The 14,155-nt window shown below is 37.4% G+C and overlaps 1 protein-coding gene across 3 annotated transcripts in view; it reads left to right on the forward strand.

Annotated features, from left to right (window-relative positions):
• LOC109914047 (coiled-coil domain-containing protein 91) overlaps window positions 1-14,155 on the forward strand; it is a 155,417-nt gene that overhangs the window by 68,270 nt on the left and 72,992 nt on the right. For all 3 annotated transcript variants that reach the window (XM_048607656.1, XM_048607658.1, XM_048607657.1), the window contains exon 7: window positions 12,897-13,004. In XM_048607656.1, the coding sequence (XP_048463613.1) occupies window positions 12,897-13,004 (108 nt within the window). The remainder of the gene's footprint in view (window positions 1-12,896; window positions 13,005-14,155) is intronic.

A 14,155-nucleotide genomic window follows, 5' to 3' on the forward strand; every position in this document is an offset into this window, starting at 1 on the left:
TTCAATTGTAAGTCATCAAGCAGTCACCATATTTGGTGTGTTGTACATATAGAGCTTCTGTTTGGTCAGATGAAAGTTGGGCATGAGTATCAGTCCTCCTAACACAGATATTTGAACTGAAAGTATCAATTCTGCACCAGATTTTCAGTATTAAAGAAACTCATTGAGCAAGGGTGAATGTTCATGTACAGGAATGAAAAAAAGTAAAAATTTATGTTGAATTGCAAATCAAACTAATTACTGCCCTGTGACATCAATAAGTTAAAAAGTTAGATTTTAAACTAAGGCATAGGTGACTTCCTGTCATCAGTGGAATCGTTGAACAGAAACAAAGTGGATGGGATGGGAAATTAGCATAGTTGGAACTTTCCATTTGTGTATGAGCAATTATTGTGAAAGTACAAGCTAGGAAGTTTGGCAATATGGAGAAACTTTATTGCTGAATTAAGTAATGTCACAAATAGAGTCAGAGAGGTCTACAGCCCATTGAGTCTGCACTGGTCAAAAACAATGACCTAACTATTTTAACCCCATTTTCCAGCACTTGGCCCATGTCCTTGTGTGCCTTGGCATTACGAGTGTACATATAAATACATCTTAAATGTTATGAAGGTTTCTATCTCTACCATCCTTACAGGTAAGTGTGTTCCAGGTTTCCATCATCCTTGAGGTGAAAAGTTTATTTTCCCTTGCATCCCCTGTAAATTTCCTGCCCCTCACTTTAAATCTGCGCCCCCTGGTCATTGCTTATTCCATCAAGGTGAAAGGTTTCTTCCTGTTCACCCTGTCTCTGCCCTTCCTAATTTTATACACCTCAAACTTGTACCCCTTCAGTTTCATCTGCCCCGTGGAAAATAACTCCAGTCTATCCAAAGTATTTTCATAACTAAAACTCTCCTATTCAGGCAACATACTGACAAATCTCCTGTTCAACTTTTCCAGTGCAATCATATCCCTCCTGTAAGATGGATTCCAGAACTGCACACAATACTTGGTTGTGGCCTAACCAATGTTTTATACAGTTCAAGCATCACCTCCCAGCTCTTAAACTCTATGCCTCAGCTAATAAAGGTACCCCAAATACTTTTCTTAATCACTTTATCTGTCTTGCTATCTTAAGGAACTGGTGGACACGCATACCAAAGTCCCTCTGATCCCTGTTGCTTCCCAGGGACTGATTATTTATCATGTATTTCCTTGCCTTGTTTGTCTTGTCCAAGTGCATCATCTCACACATATCTGAATTGATATTCATTTCATCACTGATCAGCCCATCTGACTAGCTTGTTCAATAGCCTGATTTATGGCTATTCTGCTAAGTTTTACCAGTTTGTTTGTTGTAAGACAGTCCAGAACAAAAAAAAGATTTAATTCTTTGAAGTTTGGTGTAGATGTGAAGTTATTTAGATTTTTAACAAGCTAAGCAGACTTTCTCTGAAGTTCGTGTTAAACCAAATCATATTATCAGGCACACTGATTTGACAGCGTTGGCGGTTGTCCTGAGATCACTGGGATGAAGAAATGTGTCTAGCTGTGATGGGGGTCTCTGGATGACTAGTATATTAAATGATAAATCACAGGGTCTGGGAATATTGGATTGAGGGTACTGAGGGACATTAAGAAGTCTGAGAGTCTGAAGTGGGAGTTGGGAAAGAATGTTGCAGAATTGGATTTGATGATATTGAAAGAAGCAGGATCCAGTAGCCTGTTGTGGCTTTTACCAATGAAACTCAACCTGTCATAACCCCATAACTGAATATAAAGACCTATCATTCAGCTTTCCTTGTCTTTCTTGTTTTGCATCTGTGCTTAAATAACCAGATAACCTCTTTTGATTTAAGAATGAATGTTGGGTAATTATCTCCTGGTCTTTTTTGACACACTGTCATGGATCTTTACATATATTTGAGAAGGCAAAAGGACCTTAATTTAGTGGCTCTCCTGACAGCCTCCTCAACAAAGAAGCACTCTGTTATTACTGCACTTGGGAGCGTCATGCTCAGTTATGAGCTTATGCCTTTACAGTAAACTTTCTCACAATCTCAAGATTTGAAGGTGAGAGTGCTAACAACTGATAACTGACTGAGGTAGCTTGTTTCAGACAGAAGTCTACCAGTGAGACTGGGGAGAGAGGTTTCGTAGTGTTTGTCCAATGTTATTAGATTATTTTCCTGTGTTTATTTTTATAATAAACATGCTGTAAAGAGTTGGAAATGTGGAAGAATACTATGAGAAGTTTTATTGAGCAGAAAAATAAACTGGGAAGTTTCTCTTCTTGCCAGATTGTCCATGTTTTTCGGTTATTTTCCAGAATGCAATAGTTTTATTTCCATATTATACATCAATCTATTTATCAAGTGACCGATAATCACTTCAACCAAAAACCACAACTGCAATATGTTTCTAGTTGTGTTTATGCTATTTGTGTACTTGCATCGAAAAGGTCTGCAACGACATATGAATGGTATCCAAAACCAGCTGGCAAGTTACTTCAAGGAACCTTGCAACAAACGTCCTTGTCAAACTTTTGTTTCTTGTTGATGAAAGACATAAACGTCTTGAAGTAATTTACAGCACCTACCAGACAGTGAAGGAAATTGTATAAAATTATCTTTTTACCCCTTGGTTGTTGAATTAAATTATGATATGTAGTGCTCAATGTAAATGCCAGGAAATATACTGCATATTTTGTGATTTTTTGTTTTCATTTGCTAGCTAAGAGCGTACGTCTTGAAATACAGCAAAGAAATGACACGTATTTGTAATAGAATGATCTGATGTTAAGATTGCGTTAGCTTTGTGTGTTGGAAAAAAATCATTTCCATTATGGCTAATACTTCAAGATTCAAAGAAAAATTTTAAAGTGAATAAGAAGTGAATTATGGAACAGCCATCTAGAATGTTTAATAGAAGAGAAAGGCATGCAAAGACAACAGAAAATTAGCTGATCGTTCTTAAAATGACTTAATATATAACACTTCTGTTAATTTTTAGCAAGAAATTCTGTGCTGCTTGAAGTGGACGATGATGGTACAGATTATTGGAATACTCATCCTGTGTCAACACATGACGGAACTGGACCAACTTTAACTGAGAAACATGCAGATTGAAGTTCCCCTTATTTTGCCAAAATGATGTTTTTCTAACTTAAGCCTTGAGAAACCACACCCTGTACATAAGTTTGAATCTCATGATTCTTACCATCTTCTATATTCCGAATGAAGGTATTTCTTCACTTGTGGGACGTGGGTATTGCTGGTTTGCCGGCATTTATTGCCTGTCCTAGTTGCCCTTGAGAAGGTGGTGCTGAGCTGACTTCTTGAACTGCTGCAGTCCATGTGCTGTAGGTAGACCCACAATGCCATTAGGGAGGGAATTCCAGGATTTTTACCCAGCGACAGTGAAGGAACAGTGATTTATTTCCAAGTCAGGATGGTGAGTGACTTGGAGGGGAACTTGCAGGTAGTGGTGTGGTATCATCTGTCCTTGTCCTTCTAGATTGAAGTTGTTGTGGGTTTGTAAGGTGCAGTCTAAGAATTTTTGGTGAATTTCTGCAGTGCATCATGTAGATAGTTCACATTGCAGCTGCTAAGCATCAGCGGTGGAGGGAGTGGATGCTTCTGAATGTGGTGCAAGTCAAGCAGGCTGCTTTGACCTGCATGGTATCAAGCTACTTGAGTAATATTCGAGCTGCTCTCATCCAAGATTGTGGGAAGTATCACACTCCTGTCTTGTGCCGTGTAGATGGTGGACAGCCTTTGCAGAATCAGGAAGTGTTATTCACAGCAGTATTTCTAGCCTGCTCTTGTATGGTGAGTTCAGTTGAGTTTCTGGTCAACATAATGCCCCAGGATGTTGTTAGTGGGGGATTCGGTAATGGCAGTTAGATTGACTGTTATTGGAGATAGTCATTGCCTGACATTTGTGTGGCACAAATATTACTTACCACTTGTCAGCTCAATCCATTTATTGTCCAGAATTTAACAAGCTAAATTTTGAAACGTCCCTAATATATTATTAGTTTCACTGTTGACTCAGTAGTTAATAGACTAATTTTGATCTTCCTAAGGTTAGAAAGAAAGCAATCACGTGTATTAAATCTTCGCGTCATAATGCAATTGCTGAGTCATAACTTGAAAAATTGTGTTTCTGGCCGCTTCCATATGATTCAAATCAAGGATCACCCCTAGCTTTTTGCTCCTGGTTTACTTAGTACTTTCAGCAAGATACAGTAACTTCTTGTGGTTTTGGTACTGCTTCACTGTGCAAAAATTGGAAGCAGTATAGTTGTTTTTGCACTTCATTACATTATGAAAAGATGTGAGAAGAAATTTGGAAGCTTCTTTTAAAATTATTATTGCTTGATATGTAGGTTATGATATACAACAAAATATATAGTTATATATCAGCATGGTCAACTACCAAAGAATCACTAAGTTAACAGATATTCCTATGAAATCACACTGGCACACAAACATTGTTTCAACAGTCATGTTTTTCCTCTATAAAATGATTCGCCGAATTGACTGGTAAGTATTTGATTTCACAGTTTATAAATCGTGATCCATTTATAGTAGAGCAATTTTTTACATCAGATTTATCTAACGCATCGGAAAAAAGTCAACAAGTAACAATCATCAAGCAAAAACTAAGTTCCAGGTTAATTTTCTATGTTAAATTGCTTTACACTACAAGGTTTCATGTTTACTGTGTGACATCATGAAATATATTTAAGGTTTGGCATTTTTGTTTTGAATTTCAAGGAGTTGTTGCATACACTTTTCACCTGTCATCTGCGCTATAGCCAGCTCAAAATGATGATGAGTCGAAGATTCTCTGTGGTGTTCTGAAGAAGTCATATCAAGGACAACTAGGGATGGGCAAGAAATGCTGGCCAGCCAGCAATGCCCACATCCCACAAATGAATAAAAAAGAATTTAAAACATTAACTTTGTTTCTCTCTTCAAAGATGCTGCTAGACCCGCTGAGTTTCTCCAATACTTTCTGGTTTTATTATTGAAGATTTTTATTTGCTGGCTGAACTGTTATGCTTGTTGTAACCTAATAGGATAGAATTATTCCTACTTTGCACATGGTTAGTTAATCTTCCTTAGAATAACATATGGAAAATGTGGGAGAGGGAAGATCATACGGATGTCAACTGACCGTTTTCTTAAAATTAGACCATAGTTGAAGAACATTTGCATTGCAGGAGGCTGTCTTTACAAAAACAGGGGTGCACTAATGTTAAAATTGAGGGCTGAAGTTGGAAAGTGTTTCACTCCTGGACAATGATGTTATCCTACTTAAGCCAAAAAAAAGCCAAACAAATTTGGCATACTTGACTGTGTGCAGCTTTAGTCTGCAGATCTAATGCATTGTGTCTTTTGATAGAATTGAACATAATATGCCAGAGATAAATTTGAACATGAGATAAAAGTATTTTTGAAGCGACGGGGAAGGATTATCAAACTTTCATGCTATTTCTATCAAATTAAGTATTTCTACAGTACTATCCTGTATTTATTGTATTTCTGTATATTTCGGTACTGAATCACACTTCAACAATCTTCTGTGTTCATCTTGTAATCCACTCTTGCTCGTGATTCCATGCCATATTTATCAACCTTTTCAGTTTGTCAGTTTGTTTTCCAGACTGTGGGCCCTTAGTTCCTACAATACTCAAGCCCTCAAAACTTGAATCATAGCCAGTTGTGAACGTTTTGGCTAAATGGCATTGGAATATTGCTCATTCTTATATTGACTTTCTCTTCTGGTTTACATTGGAACTCTTAGGTTTGGATTTGCTGAAACTATGCTAGAAATCTTGCTGTAATATTTCGCATTTAGCTTTTCTTCCTTAACCATTATAACTTGTCATAGAGCTTTATTATTTTCTGTTTTTGGTAGTAGTGTGTTGGTTAGTTCTGCTTTAGTTTGTCTGAAGGCCTAATGCACTATTTTCTATATTCTGTTCTGACTAATTCTCAGCAACTCCGACAGTGGAACTTCATACTTATCTGACTCCTCTCACCTACAAGCTTTTGAAACCCTGTTTAAAAGATCATTGCTTCTAGGGGTATCTTGGCTTTGATCTAGGGTGTCAATCCTGGTGATATTCTGCAATATGTGCCTTGAGGTCTTGACTTATCATAGTCATTAGTTTTAGTAAAATCCTGTTTCTAAAGTATATTGTTGCACTTTGAAGGACACGTTAAGTGGGAATGTTTTGTTTTAGGTTTAAAGTAATGTTTGCTTTTCATTTTCTTTAGAATATTAGCTGGGCTCAAATTAGAATTCTTCCTATTAGTCTTTAAAAGTTTAGTTTTTCAATTTTTTTGGACCCTAATCTATTTGGAGCATTGCTAATTTTCTTGAAAGATGCAGTAGTATTGTGACTTTAAAATTGGTCAGTTGGTCAATTGGTCAATTTTCAAAGAATACTAATGCATTAAAAAGATCATGTTAGATTTTCCACTTTGCGCCTACAAAATCCCCTTCCACTGATCTGAGTAGATTTTTGCAAGTCAGTCTAAAAAATGCTAATTTTGGCTAGTTCTCTTTGGGATTCCTGATTTAATCAGGGATTAGGTGATAAGACTAGAACCTGCCTTAGGGTTTGGTGAGTGAGGAAAATGGCTGCTGCAGTCTTTTTGCCTGCAGAAATGGAACAGGATGGCTTTATAGAAACTACTTAAAAGAAAGATCAGGCTGTTTGAAATAAATAAAACTATGTAGTTTCAGATTGCAATTATGGGTTCTTTCAGAAGATTTTAATTCCTTACATTATTATGGTGGAAAACAACTATTGTGCTACTTGAATATACCCAACTATATTTAGGAAGACATATTCGACTGTTGCTACCACAAGAGACAGAAGATCCCAGAAATGCTAATAGCTGAAAGGGAGATTGGGAACTGACCCTTTTACCAAATTTCTGCCTCTGCCCATCTTGCATTGTTCAAAATCAGACAAAATTCAAATTCCTGCCTATCTTCTCAACTATGTGAAAATGCTAATATCATGAAAAGAAACATTTCTTTAGAAAACATTGTTGTAGCATATTCCATAAAATTTACCTGCCTGATGAACTCCAGTTAATAGAATACACTGCTCTGGTTTCTGTGCTTAAGTATTTTCCTGTTTATTACAAACAAATTAAGACTAATCACAGGCAAACAAAATATAGCTTTTCAACTTATAACTCTTTAAATTGAACTCGACCCCTTCTTTAACCTCTACACATACACGTACAAATAGACACAGACAAACAAAAAAAAGTGGATGTAATATGCGGAAGGAAAAAAAATTAGGGGAACATTGTTCAAGAGCACCAATCCACAGAACATGCTGAGATGCACTTTTACTTCTTTGAAGTATTTCAGATCTTCTGTAATAATTTTCTTTCCAGTTACTTCAGTACTTTACTGAAGGCTCAGGATTGTTGGTACGCTAATTGTTCAGCCACTCAATCATGGGTTAGAGGCTGCAACTTACGGCAAATGATGAGAGAGAATAGCTAGCTGTCTTCCAATTCTTTGTTATTTCCCTACAAGGAGAAAAGAGGATGCTGTTTCTTTAGATTCTGGAGGCTTTCTGCCACTGTAATTTTCACACATAGGCTGCTCACCTTCCCAGGAGCCAATCAGAGAGATGTCATTCTGTGCATTTCTGACCCACACAATTGATCCTAATTGAAAATCCCATTAACAATCTCTTTGGAAAAGTGCCTTGAACACATGCCCATGGTGTTAATGCGATCACCCCTCCCCAACTGCTTGAACAAGGCAACAGTGTAAATACATCTCCCAATGAGTTCCAGTAATTTGTTTTAAAATTGCAATATCTCCTTCCACAGTTTCCTGGTTTAAAGCAGTACCTTTTCCCCATTTTGGTCCATAAAAGAAAGTGAAGAAAAATAAAAAGATGTGGTCTTTACATCTTTTTGTCCTTAAAGTAGATGAAATACCATCTCAAATATGTATTTCTTCACAAGACATGTGACACATAATCAGTAAAACACGAGACTTGGGTCCATTCATCTGTCCTCCTTCCTTATACGATTTTAAGCAATCTTTCAGCATTTCTTAAATTTGTAATTCATTCCATTATTTTACATATATGGCAATGCATTGTATTAACTTTTCCATCTATGTGAATAATTTTTATGTTAGTTGAAACAGAAATCCCATCTGAACAGCCTCATATTTCAAGTTTTAATCTTTTAAATGGATGTCCGCGGATTATGGCCGGTGTAGATTAATGTTTCTTTGCCATTGTGTTGGACAGAAATCTCAAAAATGTTCGAGACAATAATCATTCCAAAGTCATCTTTTCTATGGTACAGTACTATTTAGATATTTATTTAGTTTCTTAAAAAGTAGCCCACTGGCTAATTGTCATCGTCTTGTAACCAGACTGCATCTACTCTGAAGTCACTAGCATCATTTGTCATTTTAAAGGTTTGGTTGAGTTGGTGCACTCAACAACTGTTAGTTTATTAGAAATACCTTCAATTTCTCAAAGGCTACTTGGTATTTTGCTGTCCAGGCCACTTTTTCTTGTTTTCATTACAAATTTGTTAAAGGTGCAGCTATCATGATGAAGTTACCCACAATTTTCCAGTAAAACTGAGATAGTCACAAAAATGACATGATGTCCCATTTATTTTTAAGAACAGGGAATTCCATTTAGTCTTCACTTTTGATGTTCTTAGCAACACTTGCACTTGCCTTACCATATGATCCAGCTAGGCCACCCTTGCTTTTGTAAGTTCACCTTTGGCCAAATTTATGACCAAGGCACCTAACTGTAATTGCTTAAACATGACCTTTAATTGCCTTGGATGGATTCTGATGTTACAACATCTAAATAACCTACACCATTAGGTACTTTAGCAATCGCTTGATTCATAAGTCTTTAGAGTTGGGTGTTTTTTAACCCAAATTGCAAGACTTGACATTGGTGTAACTGACATCTTTATACTTCCTAAGCAACCTTACTAGATACTCTCATCATCTCTCCTTTAAATATGAGAGCACAATGAATTGCAGGAGTTTCACTTTGCGAACTATCTTTCCTTTTACCTGATCCTTATTGCCTTGTTCATCCTCCATTACTCTTACCACCTGGCACCCTTTCTGCTGCAAATCCTCTTCCTTGCGATGATGTGTTGAGGTGATATCAATGTGACATTTTTCTTTATTGAATCCTTCTGATCTTTGATCATCTTCTTGCAAGTCACTTCAGTTCTTTATTGAAGACACAGGGTGGTTGGCACACTAATTGTTCAGTCTCTCAATCACTGTTAGAGTCAGCAGCTTAGGGTGAATGGTGAGACAGAATAGCTAGCTATTTTCCATTTCTTTCTCACTTTCCTGCAAGGAAAATGAGAATACAGTACTGTCTTTTTAGAGTCTGGATGCTTTGTGCCACTTTATTGTTCACGTACAGGCTGCCCACAATTCCAGGAGCCAATCAAAGAGTTTTTGCCATGCTGAGCATTCCTGATCCCCACAGCTAATCCTAATTGGTTTACAATCAATAGTGACTTTGGGCATGGGATTGATGAGTCCAGCATTCGACACCCCACAACTTGAACAAGGCAACAATATAAATACGAGTCATTACGAGTTCCACTAAATTGTTTCAAAACTGCAACATCTTCCCGTCTAGGCCCGAAACGTCAGCCTCTCTGCTCCTATGATGCTGCTTGGCCTGCTGTGTTCATCCAGCCCTGCACCTTGTTGTCTCGGATTCTCCAGCATCTGCAGTTCCTACTATCTCATCTTCCACAGTTTATTAGGTTTAAAGCCCTTTGCTATTTTGATCCACAGTAAACAAAAATATGTGGTCTTTACATGATCTGTAATAGAGGCCCAAGAACACAGCCCAGGTTAAGGGATAGAAACATCTCTTTAGTGATATGAAGTTTCTATTATGTAGGGAATTACTATTGCAAACCTACATTATTATATTTTGTTGCACAATAATATTGGAGCTGTGCTGTCACCAAGTGTAATCTTTTGGGATTTATGGATGTTACAAACATTCCACTTCTGCAAAAATTCTGGCAAGTTTTCTCAATGATGCTTGATATTTGGGTGGTAGATTTTGTGTGGATTGGCCATATTTGTCATATTGGAAAAGAATGTCTAAAATTGTTAACCTCCACATACCCATTAACTCCCATTCTATCCAAAGTCTTTGCTAGCTGCGTTGAATACATTTGATGGCTACATGTCCACAGAACTCTAACAGAGAATTCCAAAGATCCACACTTCTTAGAGTGAAAGAAATTCTCATCACTGTGTCCTAATTGGCTATCTGTTTGTCCCTCAGCCAGTGGAAACATCCTCCCAGCATCTACCCTATCAATCCCTTAAGAATTCTGTATTTTTCATCGAGATCACCCCTCATTCTTCTGCAGTCTGGAACTACAGGCCTAAACTATTCAATCTCTCTTCATTGGACAGCCCCCTCTCTCATCCCAAGAATTAGCCTGGAGAGCCTAAATTGCATTCTCTTCAATGGATCACTTAACCTGTTTAATGTAAGGAAACCAAACTGTATACAGAATTCCAGATCTTCACTAAGGACCCATACAATTGCAAAAAGGCTTCATTATTACACTTCAGTCTCCTTCTCATAAAGATGACATGCCTTTTTACAAAATATATAATTTAACTAAGTTGTTGTAAAGCTTCTGATACTGTGCCACACTATTGAATGATGAATAAGGTCAGAGAATGCAAGATTAGGAGACAAGTAGCAGAATGAAAAACTAGCCAACTTCAAGGCAGAAGGAAGAGGGTCAGAGTGAAAGGTAGTTATTATTAAAAAGTGGTGGTAAGTGGTGTTTCACAAGGATCACTGTTGTCCCCAATGTGTGTTATAGATTTTGACTTTCAAATTATTACAATTTCTAGTTTTGCAGATAGCACCAAATTAGAAGGGATAATTAATAATGAAGAGGACTGCAATGAATTATTAGATATTAACTACATTGCAGAATTGATACAGAATTAGTAAATTAATTTCAGTATTGATGAATACAAACTATTACATTTTGGCAAAAAAAATTACATATTACATAGAAAATAAAAATGGGATAGAGACTTGAGGCTGAGGCTCAAAGTTGAAGTTTGCAGTTACTTGGGAGGGGAGATGATTCATTCGGCTGCCAGCTGCTCTGAACTGGGCAAGAAAACTTGGAGTGACATCACAAGAAATGGGTGAGTTCAGTGGCTGATAAGAAACCACCATGAGGGAATGTCTCTAAGTAGCTGTAAAGTTGGAAAGTGTAATTATTTTACTTAACCTGTTCAGAGATGTTATGATGCACCTCTGGAGCAGGTGGGACTTGAGCTCAGGCTTTTGATAGAGAGTTTTGATGAAGATTTTGATAGACTGGCACAAAATGTTTCCATTTGCAGGAAAGAGCAAAACTACAGGCGCAAAGTCACCAAAAAATGATTAACCAGTGCATTTAGAAGAAATTTTGTTACCAAGAGAGTGATGAGACCCTGGGTTATCCTTGAAATGAATAGTATAGCTGCATTCAAGGAGTGGAGATGAGAGTTTGAGGTTGAAGGCAATATAGATGTTTTTAATCACTTGTTCAGAGATTTCTTACACATCTTTGGAACAGGTGGGTCTTAACCCCAGGCCTTCTGGCTCAGAGGTAAATACTGTACCACTGCTCCACACGAACCCTCTAGAAAGGAATGTAGGGTTATGCTAGTTGATGAGGAAAGGTAGGAGGAGTGTGGAGCATAAATGCCAACATGGACAGGTTGGGCCAAATGGCCTAGTTCCAGGCTGTACATCCTATGTGATTCCTCATTTCAATGAGAACATTGGTTCTTCATTATTTCTATTTTATGTATTCTACTGTGAAGACAGATACCAAGTAATGCCTCTGCCATTTAATAAACCCACCTCCACTCCCACTCCCATGATAATTGCTCCTATCCCTTCTTGAACGGGAGTAATATCTGTTTTTACTAATCTCTTGTTGACAATTAAATATTGTTGTCGTTCTGTGCAGTTGTTGATGCCCAATATTTGAGTTATTTTATAAGTGAAATATCCATGAAAGAAAGAAATGTGGTCCAATGTAAAGTGAAAAATAACAACTCAAAATTTTAAAAATAATCACTTATGTTTATGTTTAGCAAAATTAAACTATTTCACTTAATCTGGAGGAGGGATGAAAGGAGTTATACATTTCCAAAGAAATGTTTTTGGATTAGAAAATGATCTGTAGACTTTTGTCCAGTCTCATCACTTACATTTTATAGCATCAGTAGTTCTTTACTCATAAAATTGAAACCCTGGAATGGTTTTGCATAGGATACAATAGTTGCCCTACCACACCCTACAATGAAATGTCTGCCTCATTGCCTTTTATGCTCCAATTCTTGGAATTTCCATCTGCTTTTACTTGGCTTGACATTTTTAGCATCATCCTGCCCCATGAGATTTCACAGCATGCAGATTTAATGTCCAGAGGATGTGGTATTTGTCAGTTTGTGAAATATGTCTGGTGGTTCTTCCTTCAGCAGCTTTCATTTGCCTGCATTCTGTGTGGTCTGCCTTTGGGTCACTAAATTGAGTCCACTTCAGTCAAGTGAACATTCTCTCTTCCCAGCTGCTTGTGATATGCCTGAATTTGCAAGAGAAGCTGTCTTTTAAAAGGGAATGCTGACTAGGATATTAAGAATGCAGACTAAACTTCATTACTTTATGTTGATAACCTTGAAATCAAAAGAGTAAATCCCCAGGAGATGTTTTCTGAAAGATATAAATCTAATTGTGATTGATGTTTTCTTCTGAAAAAAGAATAGATAAGTTTTTGTGTTTGAAAATCTGTTGCTTGTTCTCTTTGTTGAAGGCATTAACAAAGTCTGCTGTGCAACAGCAGCAAGAAGCAAGCAGAAAACACCTTCAATCAGCCATAGAGAGGCAAATGCAGAAGTGTGAAGAATTGCTCAACACACAGGTAATGTAATTGCATTTCTTTATTTAAAAATGTTAAGCTTTAAGCTTGTGACAGTGATTTTTCTCTCCTCGACCTACTGCGTCTGTCTGCAGCTTCTGACATGGTTGATTACACCATCCCCCCTCACCAAGTGCACTCTAACCAAGCTGGGTGGGTCTCCTCACTTATCAGTCTTATCTATCTGATGATATTAGTCTATCTAACCAGATTTGCAATGGCTGCATGCTCCTATTTCTATCTGCATACTGCCTATCAATGACATTGTCTGTAAACATACTTAGTTTTCATAAGTGTGCTGATGGCAACCAACTGCACCTCAGAACCCACCTTTCTTGACTGCCCCACTGTTGCTAAATGATCAGGCTGCTTATCTGGAATTCACTACTGGTTGAGCAGAAATTTCCTGCAGTTAAATATTGGAATGACTGAAAGCATTGTTTCCAGTCCTTGCTCCAAACTCCATTCTGTAGCAACTAACATTATCTTTCTTCCAGGCAACAGTCTGTGATTAAACTAATGAATAAAAGCAAAGTATTGCAGATGCTGGATATCTGACATAAAAACAGCAAGTGCTGGAGAAACTTAAAGAGAAACTCAAACACTGAAGTAGAGTCATATTGGATTAAAAACAGTAACTGTTTTTTTCCCCACAGATGTTTCTAGACCTGCTGGAGTTTCTCCAGTATTTTCTGTTTGTATTTGAAATTAAACCAGCCTGTTTCCAACCTTAGTGTCATATTTGACCCATAGTGAGTTCCCGATTTCATTTGTTCCATCATGTAGATGGTCTGTTTCCACTTCCATAACACTGCCTGACTGCTGTTGGCTCACTAATCACAACCCTTGACATGACTACTTTAACACACTCCTGACTGGAGTCCTATACTCTATCCTCTTTAAAGTTAAGGACATCTATTATCTTTGCTGCATATACCTTAACTTGCACCAAGTCCTGTTCATCTATCATCCCCGTGTTTGCAGATCTGCATTGTTTCCTGGTCAAACAACAACTTTAGTTTAAGACTTTCTTCCTTATTATCAAAATCCTCAATCACCTTGCTCCTTTCCAACTCTGTAATGTTCTTTAGCCTCAGGACCGTTCACTCCCTGATGCAGTGATAGTGTCCTTATCTCTGGGTGACTTCTGGATT

The sequence above is a fragment of the Rhincodon typus genome, chromosome 18 (genome assembly GCF_021869965.1).
Source record: "Rhincodon typus isolate 14 chromosome 18, sRhiTyp1.1, whole genome shotgun sequence".
NCBI lineage: Eukaryota > Metazoa > Chordata > Chondrichthyes > Orectolobiformes > Rhincodontidae > Rhincodon > Rhincodon typus.